General features: G+C 39.9%; 1 protein-coding gene across 1 annotated transcript in view; it reads left to right on the top strand.

Annotated features, from left to right (window-relative positions):
* MAN2B1 (mannosidase alpha class 2B member 1) overlaps positions 1 to 11,528 on the top strand; it is a 228,584-nt gene that overhangs the window by 24,880 nt on the left and 192,176 nt on the right. Inside the window, exons 7-8 of the mRNA XM_053717829.1 lie at positions 1,219 to 1,335; positions 2,630 to 2,712. Of these exons, the coding sequence (XP_053573804.1) occupies positions 1,219 to 1,335; positions 2,630 to 2,712 (200 nt within the window). The remainder of the gene's footprint in view (positions 1 to 1,218; positions 1,336 to 2,629; positions 2,713 to 11,528) is intronic.

Raw genomic sequence — 11,528 nt, 5'->3', positions numbered from 1 at the left:
GTTGTGTATTCATGTGAGGATGCTGTAGCGGTGTATGTGAGAGTAAACCGGTCACTGTTGTATATTCATGTGAAGGTGCTGTAGCTATGTATGTGAGAGAAAACAGGTCACTGTTGTGTATTCATGTGAGGATGCTGTAGCGGTGTATGTGAGAGGAAACGGGTCACTGTTGTGTATTCATGTGATGGTGTGTGAGGATGCTGAAGCGGTGTATGTGAGAGGAAACAGGTCACTGTTGTGTATTCATGTGAGAATGCTGTAGCGGTGTATGTGAGAGGAAACGGGTCACTTGTGTATTCATGTGAGAATGCTGTAGCGGTGTATGTGAGAGGAAACAGGTCACTGTTGTGTATTCATGTGAGAATGCTGTAGCGGTGTATGTGAGAGGAAACAGGTCACTGTTGTGTATTCATGTGATGGTGTGTGAGGATGCTGAAGCGGTGTATGTGAGAGGAAACAGGTCACTGTTGTGTATTCATGTGAGGATGCTGAAGCGGTGTATGTGAGAGGAAACAGGTCACTGTTGTGCATTCATGTGATGGTGTGTGAGGATGCTGAAGCGGTGTATGTGAGAGGAAACCGGTCACTGTCGTGTATTCATGTGAGGATGCTGTAGCAGTGTATTTGAGAGGAAACAGGTCATTGTCGTGTATTCATGTGAGAATGCTGCAGCGGTGTATGTGAGAGGAAACGGGTCACTGTTGTGTATTCATGTGAGAATGCTGCAGCGGTGTATGTGAGAGGAAACCGGTCACTGTTGTGTATTCATGTGAGAATGCTGCAGCGGTGTATGCGAGAGGAAACGGGTCACTGTCGTGTATTCATGTGAGGATGCTGTAGCGGTGTATGTGAGAGGAAACGGGTCACTGTTGTGTATTCATGTGAGGATGCTGTAGCGGTGTATGAGAGAGGAAACAGGTCACTGTTGTGTATATATGTGAGATTACTGTAGCGGTGTATGTGAGAGGAAACGGGTCACTGTCGTGTATTCATGTGAGGATGCTGTAGCGGTGTATGTGAGAGGAAACAGGTCACTGTTGTGTATATATGTGAGATTGCTGTAGCGGTGTATGTGAGAGGAAACAGGTCACTGTTGTGTATTCATGTGATGGTGTGTGAGGATGCAGCTGGCATTGTAATCTCTCTACCTGTATCAGGTTGCATGGGTTTGGTAGGGACATGACTGGCACAACTAATATAATTTGTCTCCTTTCTCAGTCACAGCACTATCGTTCTAACCACATCGTAATGACAATGGGGTCAGATTTCCAGTATGAAAATGCCAATCTATGGTTTAAGAACATGGATAAGCTGATTAAGCTAGTTAACTCTCAGGTAAGTGGAAAGTGGGCTCTAATACAAGAAACATATGCGCCTCACTACAATAAATAACCCTCAGTGGTAACAAATGGTTATAATAAAAGTGCAAACATTGAATAAAATATAGACTGGAGTATTTATTTACTTCCTAAAATAGGGACAATACTGTGTCACTTTTTAATCTTTTAGCGGTTACCGTAGTGTCTTTAAAAAGAATTCACAATTTAGATTAGAGCATGCAATATATATATATATATATATATATCTTTCCAGTTACCAAATTTATTTTGTTTTCTTGGTATCCTTTGTTAAAACATAGCTCCTTTCTATGAGGCCCATTTATCAAGATCCAAATGGTGCTTGAAGGGCCGTGTTTCTGGCGAGTCTTCAGACTCGCCAGAAACGGCAGTTATGAAGCAGCGGTCTAAAGACCGCTTCTCCATAACCCTGTCCGCCTGCTCTGAGCAGGCGGACACATATCGCCGCAATTCAACCCAATCGAATACGATCGGGTTGATTGACACAGAGTCTGCAGGGTTTCGGCATTGCACCAGTAGCTCTTGTGTGCTGCTGGTGCAATGCTGAATACGGAGAGCGAGGTCTGATACATTCAGCGAGGTCTTGCGGACCTGATCCGCACTGTCGGATCAGGTCCTCAAGACCTTTGATAATTCGGCCTCTATGAGTGAAGAAGGTTAAAGAGCATGCATGTGTCTTGAAAGCTATATGTATAACAAGATTGCAGACACTGATACCCTATAGTGCTTAATATATGGCATTTGACTCTCTTTGGAGCTGGATTTATTCTTGTGAAAGTGAAACACTCTAAGATCTGTGGAAAGTTAAATGCCACAAGCAGCCACCACATTCGTATGCACAGGCCTAGTGCGCAATACACGTGCACACTAGGTATGCACTTCAACATAAGAGACCAAGAAGTCAAAGTAATAGAAAGAAAGAAATTGCAAAGGTTTTTAAAACTGCCCGCTCTATCTAAAGCATAACAAATTTATTTTCCTTTTCATGCCCCTTTAAACTCTGCCTTGTTTGTTTAAAAGAGAGGTTGTCTGACAGGATAAGATTTTATAGCAGATTGTAGGCCAATTAAAAAGCTTACCAAGCAAAAATCTCCATCTACATTAGTAGATATATATTTAACTGGACTAAAATCTAGTTCTAGGTTGGATATAAAGTTCCTGTTATAAACCACCTCTGTGACTGACCATATTCAAGGATTTGTGTGTGTCTTTATTTTTTTTCTATACAAGTAGTTTTTCTTATGTCTTGGTGTTTTCATTTTTGTTCCTAGCAAGCAAAAGGGAGTAAGGTGAATGTCCTTTATTCAACGCCGACCTGCTATCTGAACGCGTTGAATAACGCCAATCTGAGCTGGTGAGATGGGGATATATTTCTGTTTGTGTGGGCACCTTTATTTCCATCTTTTATTATAAGGAATATGAAACCCAAATTGTTTCTTTCATGATTCAGATAAAGCCTACAAGTTTCTAATTGACTTCTATTAATTTCTTTCCAATGCAAGGTGAGTCCACGAATCCATTCAATTACTAGTGGGTATTCAACTCCTGGCCACCAGGTGGAGGCAAAGAGCACCCCAGCAAAGTTGTTAAAGGGACCCTAAACACCATCTGTTTTAATGTAATTATAATTTTTTTTAATCTATCTGTCTTTGTTTTATATATTATTTCTTTCTTTATTTCTTTATTTAGCATCTGCACATTTTTTTTTTATTTTCAATAATACCCCTAAACCACCGCCTACTGAATGCAGTGCTGGCTGACATGTTGTAACGCACGTTCTATGCGATACTCAATGCACACTCCCTTCTTCACTTGCATGCGCATATCAAGTAAAGGGACTTTAAACACTTGCCATTAGGTTATTTTGTTTTTTTTATTCATAATGTTTCTTTTGTTTTTTTAAATGCAATTTGCTATTTATTTTTATTATTTGTTTACTTTTTTTACATTTATTTCACTTTCTGACCGCTCCGTGCAGACATGGCAGAAAGTTATGTGTAGACAAACCTCCCAGAAGTCTCTGCTTTGCTGTGAGCGCGCACGTCTGTAGAGTTGTAGACAGCACACTGAGCACAGCATGACTAAATCTACAGTGATTATCTTAGTGTTTTTCCCTGAATAGTATCATTTGAACTGGCCTCATCTGTAAGCTAATAATTCATTATAATTTTTTAAAAACAAAATGTATTTACCCTATTTTTTAATCTTACTTGTAGTGCGAGTGAAAGAGGGACCGCCCAACACACTGCTCAGGGAGACAGATGCTGTCTCATAAATATTACCCCTATGTTTTTTCTATCCAAGCTCCCGGAGTCCCGATCAGTTTATTGCACATCTTATACAGCTCACGCTCTCTGTGCATCTCAGGTTATGTGACCGCATCAGTGGTTTGTCTATTTAGCAGGCATTCCAAAGATCCTAAAAGATAGTGTAGGGAAGGGGATGCTTTATTTGTTTTGTGTTACGAGTATGTAGAGGTCAGCCACAGTGCTCTGTTCTATGTACATCAATTTATAATGTCACATAACCTGAGATGCACAGAGAGCGTGAGCTGTATAAGATGTGCAATAAACTGATCGGGACTCCGGGAGCTTGGATAGAAAAAACATAGGGGTAATATTTATGAGACAGCAGCTGTCTCCCTGAGCAGTGTGTTGGGCGGTCCCTCTTTCACTCGCACTACAAGTAAGATTAAAAAATAGGGTAAATACATTTTGTTTTTAAAAAATGATAATGAATTATTAGTTTACAGATGAGGCCAGTTCAAAAGATACTATTTAGGGTTAAAACACTAAGATAATCACTGTAGATTTAGTCATGCTGTGCTCAGTGTGCTGTCTACAACTCTACAGACGTGCGCGCTCACAGCAAAGCAGAGACTTCTGGGAGGTTTGTCTACACATAACTTTCTGCCATGTCTGCACGGAGCGGTCAGAAAGTGAAATAAATGTAAAAAAAGGAAAAAAAAGTAAACATATAATAAAAATAAATAGCAAATTACATTTAAAAAAACAAAAGAAACATTATGAATAAAAAAAAACAAACAACCTAATGACAAGTGTTTAAAGTCCCTTTAAGTATCACTCCCACTTTCCATAAACCCCCAGTCATTCTTTGCCTAGTTCATCGGGTGGATGTGTTCCTTTTATGGGTAGTTTCCCTGCAAGCAAAGATTGGGGCTATGCTGTGTCCATGTAATTCTCTTTAGTCCATGTTATTCTCTCTTTAGTCCTTGCTTACATTCCAACATCTATGCTACCCCTATATAGAAAACCAGGGTTGGTTACTCTATTTTTCTTGTACCTTCAAGTCCCTGTCAGCGATCGGATGAGGCTAACACACCTGGATGTGCTGTGACTGCTCCACAGCTGAAAACCCTGGAGGATAAGTCCTTTCAATTATATTTCACAGGGAGATATTTATAAGAGGACTGGAAGATCAGGAACATAGTGGGACCTGCTACCTCCTGAAGGGGTTAATATTTATTTTAATGTATCTGTTACTTCAGATATACTGCGGCTGAGCAGCTAGCTAGTTTTTACCAGGTACAGGGAAGTTGCGGTGCCCAGGACCGGGTAATTATACTGGTAACACTGGCTTATGGTGGGTGGAGATTGGATATCAGGGGATACTCTCACACCTCTGTTTTCCTTTGTGGTCCGTCTTTACGGATCTTATAGTGCTTATATGCATTATATTTGTAAGGGACCAGATAGTTTTTTAACCTCTATATGGTCATTTTGCCACTGTTCACTGTCTAGTGAGGGTTAGGATGTTGAAGGGCGGAGTTTTGATTTTGCGCCCGTTTTATATATTTGACCGTAAAGATTTAAGCTGTCTTTAAATATGTAGAATTATTAAAGATTGCGGTAGTGAGACCGTTTGGCATACGAAGAGACAGAAGTTAGCCTTTTCCTCGCCCCGGTCTGAAGGTTTCTGGAAAACTTAATCCACCATTGTGGGCGGATACAAGTAGCCGCTCTGTTAACTTTGCGGTGGTAATCATGACATCTGTCTCAGATCGAAGGGATTTCTTATATGCAGATCTTTTGGATTTTAAATCTATGCTGATGCAGCTCCCGCCGATATGGAGAGTAGCTCTCTTCATTTTGAACTTAAGACAGCTTATTTTTATCTGCATAGTTTTTATGGTTTAGACTACTCCTATTATTATGTTTATTTATTGTTGGGTGGTTAGTCCACAGATTGGATCCCCAGAGGACTGGGGTTGATTCCGGGAGAGTATTTTATTGTGGCTTTAATCAAGATCCTTCGACGACAGGGTTAATTTTCTTGCAGCAGGATCTTTTTTGGCGCGATCTCCACTCCCTTGCAATCTTAGGATCAGGGAGCGGTAGATATCATATTATGGCGCTGCCGGCTTCGAGTCTAGCGCATTGCGAGCCCAATGAAGATAATGTATTATTCTCTCCTCTTATTCTACGCATTCTAGCATTGATACAGAGGTGCGGTTTCAAACTATTATTCTGTTATATGCTGTGAATAATTTTATATTAGGTGTGCAGTTATCTATTATTTTCTGAAGCAATGTGACGCACTAGTTAATCGGTGCATATCTGTCAGCCGCTTAATATATCTTTTGGCTCCTTCCTCTACTTACTGTATGTATCTTGCTGTGGGGTATGTTCTCTGTGCCGTTTTAAGTACAGAGGAGAAATTACTGTATGACACGGATGTGTGTGCTGGTGTGAGCGCACACTAAGTAGTCTTAAATTTTATTTTATGTTCCACACTTTTTTATGAAAGGTGATAAAGGGCCTTTATTTTAGGATGCCTTGTTTTCTGCACCGTTTGTTTCTCGGTCCCAGGGAGAGACTGCTGATGCTGTGTGTGGTATTTTCTCCATCGTGTCAAAGGGATTAGTGTTTGGAAGCTGTTCAAACAGGGGCTTCCACTAGCCACATATTTCCTCTCTATGCAGTGGAATTACCTTTCTCATCTATGGTGTGCTTCTGGTGACAACTAGCATTACCTAAACAATAGACCCCATGGGGACAAGACAATCTCTTATGGAAATATGAAGATACTTTCCATATTATATCTTATATACTAATGTATGTGACATACAATCCCCGGGTGACATATTTATATTCTTCAGTGCTCTTTCGACTCTGATCGGGTTAATTTTATGTTGCTTTCTTTGTCTATTGGACACAATTTTATAATCTCTTCTATATTGCAGTGATTCTGTAATGTAATTGCACAGAAGAAATCAATACAATTATAAGGAATGAATAGAATATCAATACAATAACTCAATATAGATATATTAAAATATAAACAATTGTCAAATTATTCAGTTGGTAATGAGTGTATATAAAAAATGTGTCCCAAACAAAGGGTTAATTTGAAGAGACCACTCCCTTGTGTGTGAGGGTGGTTCTCAGGTGCTTTTTCTGTTTATTCTGATTGGTAAAGGTTTAGTAAAGCATGTATTTAAAGGCTAATCATAGCCCTATTTTGTATGCCTGATGAAACAGCGTTTGAAGCGCTGAGAAACGTGTAGCATGTTTTAGGGGGGTCTGCCACTATACACCACCTAGCTTTGGTTCCTGTTTTTAAATGGCTTTTATGGTTTTTATAATAAATTGGTTGCTGAACCTTTTTTACTGGAACCTGCCTCGCCTATCCTTTACCAATCACTTCCACTGGAAGTAATAAGCTGTTGGAAACCCTGCAGCTGTGTGCTCTTGTGATTCCTGAATTGAGCTCCTGCTTTCCTGGGCATTCACATTTGGGAGTGTTTGCACTCGACAGAACAGTAAGCTGGGTTGCTGTAAAAATATCCAGCCTGCACCTAATAGCACTGTCTGAGTGCTCCTGGGAAATGTGAGTACCCTGACACAGGGGCTTATCTGCAATTATCCCACACCATTTACTATTGATACACACATGCGCCTCTCTATGTTTTTGTAGTTCTGTACTATGATTCTGTAATGTCTGTGACATCATTTTTTTTTTTTTTTGTCTTAGGTTTATATTTATTTCTATAGTTCCTGGGAAAAATTCCTCTTGGAACCATTTGTTTTGCTTGGTTCTTTCAGGAATTTCTGTAGCAGTTTTAGGTCCTGCTATTTAGTCACACTATCTAATCTTTTCAATCTACTGTGTGGCTATTTCTCATCTTAGAACTATATGAAGTTAATTTCAGCTCCTCTGGTTGCGTTTTTTTAGCTTATGCCTGCGACACCTTGTATGGTCCTAGTTCATCTGTTTCAGTGATCTTAGGACTTTAATGGGTTCTTTTCTTCTTATCTATTTTAGATAGGATTCCTTCCCATTTTCCATACTATCAAGTGTCTGTTGCGTATTGTCCATTCAGTAGTTACAATCATCTTCCGAGATTTTTGTAATCTTGTACTCATGGTACACTAGGAATTTTTCAAGGTTTGCCTTTTTGGACAAACATATTTTGTAGCTCTTCCTTTCAGGCCTTCCCTTTGCTCCTCTGATTTTTTTCAAAGGTTCTGGGGGCTCTTATGGCGGTGGCTAGATTTCAGGAGTTGAGGTGGCTCCATACCTGGACTATATCTAGGTTCAGGCGCTTTCTCTTTATTCAGCAAGGTCCTATACAGATCTCTGTTGTCGATTCTCCGCTCTCACGAGTGGAAGATGATCTGAAGATCAACTAAATCTCCATGAGAGATTTATATGCGGAGGTCGAAATTTCAATCTTCTTGCTATCAGGCTAAGAGCTTCTCTGTCTTGGTGGCTCTCAGGACGATCTGTTCCAGGACACATACTTCCTGAAGTCCACCTTGGGATATTGTGTCCACAAACGCCAGCCTTTCGTGCTGGGGAACAGTTTGGGGTTCCTTAGGAACTCAGGGAATTTGTACTCTGGAGGAGTCTTCCATTCCGATATATATATTTTTAATTAAGAGCAGTCTCAATGCACTGATTCCTTGATCATATCGAGTTTGGTTCGGTTTATCAGTTTTCAATCAGATAACATCTTGGTGACGTACAGCTTCCTCCAGGGAAGAACTAGGATCACCCTAGCTATGAAGAAGGTGCCTCCCATTCTTCATTTATAATTTTTCTGTCATCTCCCAGGGTTTGTCAACTGGGAAGCGGATTGCCTGAGCTGACAGACTTTTTTTCTTGTATCTAGCAGGAGCTAGCGTCGGTGATTCTAATCGCCCCAGCTTGGCATCTCAGAATCTATGTTACGGACCTTTTAAGAAAGTTGTCCATTACTTTTTGGAAGTTTTCCTCTGTGGAGGGACCTTCTACTTCAGTGTCCTTTTCATTCTTCGAATCTGGATTCTTTGATGCAGGCTGCTAGGAGATTGAACACCTAGTCTTGTCTTGAGAAGGTTTTTTTTAATCTATTCTATTCTTCAGGCTCGTAAAATGATAACTTGCAGGATTTACATTAAGGTGTTGTGTCCCTTGGAGTCTGGTGAGGGTTCCTCAAATTCTGTCTTTTCTTCAGGAGATCCTGGAGAAGGACTTCTCAATCAGTTTCTCTGAAAGGTCGGTTCTCTGCCCTTTCAAATCCTTTTCATTATCGCTGGCCGATTTGCTATCCTTGGATTCAGGCCTTGATCAAAATCAGGCCTGTTTTTAATCCAGTTGCTCCTCCACTGAGTCTTACTCTGGTTCTTAGGGGTTTGGTGAGGGTTCCTCAAATTCTGTCTTTTCTTCAGGAGATCCTGGAGAAGGACTTCTCAATCAGTTTCTCTGAAAGGTCGGTTCTCTGCCCTTTCAAATCCTTTTCATTATCGCTGGCCGATTTGCTATCCTTGGATTCAGGCCTTGATCAAAATCAGGCCTGTTTTTAATCCAGTTGCTCCTCCACTGAGTCTTACTCTGGTTCTTAGGGGTTTGCTCAGGCTCTGTTTGAGCCTATGCACTCTGATATTAAGATGTTGTCTTGGATAGTTTGTCCTCGCTATTTCTTCTTCTCGCAGAGTTTCGGAGCTTTTGGCTCTGCAGTGTGCTTTCCTCCATGTTTTGTATGCGGATAGGGCGGCCGTTCGTCCTAAGTTGGGATTTCTTCCTAAGGTAGTGACGGACCGCAGTATCAATTAAGAAATTGTTGTTCGTTTGTTCTGTCCTTGTCCTTCTCAGAAGGAGTATCTGTTGCATAACTTGGATGTTTTGCGTGCTCGGAAATTCTATCTGTTAACATCTAGAGATTTTATTTCTCTCTGGTTAGCGTAAGGACCAGTAGTCCTCTTCTTCTACTCTTTCTGGTTGAGAAGTGTTATTTGGTTGGCTTAGAGACAGCTGGACCACAGCCTACTGTTAGTGTTTAGGCTCTTTCCTCTAGGACTGTCTCTTCTTCTTCCTAGGTCTTTAAAAAAAATGGGGCTTCGGCGGTCCAGATCTGCAAGGTGGCTTCTTGGTCTTTGTTGCTTACTTTTTCTGAAATTTTCAAATTCAATGTTTTCTGCCTCAGCAGAGGCTTCCTTTGGGAGGAAGTTCTTCAAGCGGTGGTGCCTTCTGTTTAGGTACCCCAGTTTTGTTCTCCCTCCCTTCCATTCTGTGTCCTCTAGCTTGGGTATTGGTTCCCACTAATAATTGAATGGATTCATGGACTTTCTATGCCATTGGAAAGAAAACAAAATGTATGATTACCTGATAAATTATTTTCTTTCCTGACATGGAGAGTCCACAACCCGCCCTTGTTTTATATTTAAGACAGCGTTAATTTTTGTTTTAAACCTCAGGCACCTCTATACCTTTTGTGTCCTCTTCTCTTTATGCATTCCCTCGGCTGAATGACTGGGGGTTTATGGGAAGTGGAAGTGATACTTAACAACTTAACAGCTTTGCTGGGGTGTTCTTTGCCTCCACCTGGTGGCCAGGAGTTACATTCCCACTCGTAATCGAATGGATTCGTGGACTCTCCATGCCAGGAAAGAAAATAATTTATCAGGTAAGATTTTTTTTTTTTTCTTCTTGGTATCTTTATTTGACAAAGCAGGAATCTAAGCTTAGGAGACAGCCCATTTTTGGCTCAACACCCTAGGTAGTGCTTGCTGATTGGTGGCTACATTTAGAAAGTTGCTTAAAATTGCATGTTCTATCTGAACCCTGAAACAAAAAATATGGTTTTCATATCCCTGTAACTCTCTTTTTTTTTGGCAATTGTGTGGTATAAAGAAACCAGAGGACCATGGTGGATCAAGAGGTTTGAGTTAGCTTTAGGTTACAATTGTTTTTAAACATTCCTTATTAATAGTATGCAAATTGCAACTTCTGTATTTTAATGTCACAATATGATTTTAAAATTTCCTTTGGTGTAGTGAATAAGGTATGCAAGGAACCCACTTCATGAAGTTTTTTTTTGTTTTCTATTCCAGAGCCATGCCCTTAAATGGACAGTATACTGTAAAATAGTTTTTCCCTTAATGTGTTTACAATTGCTTTTTTTACCAACTGCAGAGTAAAAATGTATGAAAATTAGCTTTTTAAGGTTTATTTGTGTATATTAAAGCTCTTATTTTGTGTTTTGAAGCCACAACCTAATAAAATGGGTTGAGCTTGTAGGTATAATCAGATATCATTACTTTATCACATTGTGTACATATACATGTTTCTTTATCTTATATCTGTCCATAAAACAATCACCAGTACTTGGAGAGAACAATGGAAAATCAACATTTTATTACCTTATATCTGCTATATCCCACTGGGAGTGTAATTTCTGCTGGCTGTGTTTACAAAGCTTATCTATAGCTTGGACCTGCGGCCACAAACTTTCAGAATAGGTGGGGATACCACATGTTAAATCAACTATTTCAAATGCCAATATAAGGGTAAAGGAGCTACCTGTAAACAATTTAATACACTCCAGCAGGTTAAGTGGATCATTGGGAACAAATTAAAGGGGAGACATTTTTTGAGTAAACTGTCCATTTAAAAAAATTAAAAAACGAACTAACTAACTTTCCTTTTCCAGTTAGTAATATATTGATGGCTTAGTGTTCTGAATGTTGCAGGATGGTCTCCAACATCTCTGGGGGAAGTGAAATAAGCAGAATTTGCAGAGTTCAAATATAGAACAGACAGGTTACAGACAGCTGTTCTGTAATCTTAAAAGCTTACAAACCCAATGCTTGTTAACATAACCTGTTTAGCTAAAATGGTGCTAAGGTTATTTGAAAGATCACATCTACATGTTCTGGTCTGATATTG

The sequence above is a fragment of the Bombina bombina genome, chromosome 6, assembly GCF_027579735.1.
Source record: "Bombina bombina isolate aBomBom1 chromosome 6, aBomBom1.pri, whole genome shotgun sequence".
Classification (NCBI taxonomy): Eukaryota; Metazoa; Chordata; class Amphibia; order Anura; family Bombinatoridae; genus Bombina; species Bombina bombina.
This window is presented reverse-complemented; position numbering and strand designations above follow the sequence as displayed.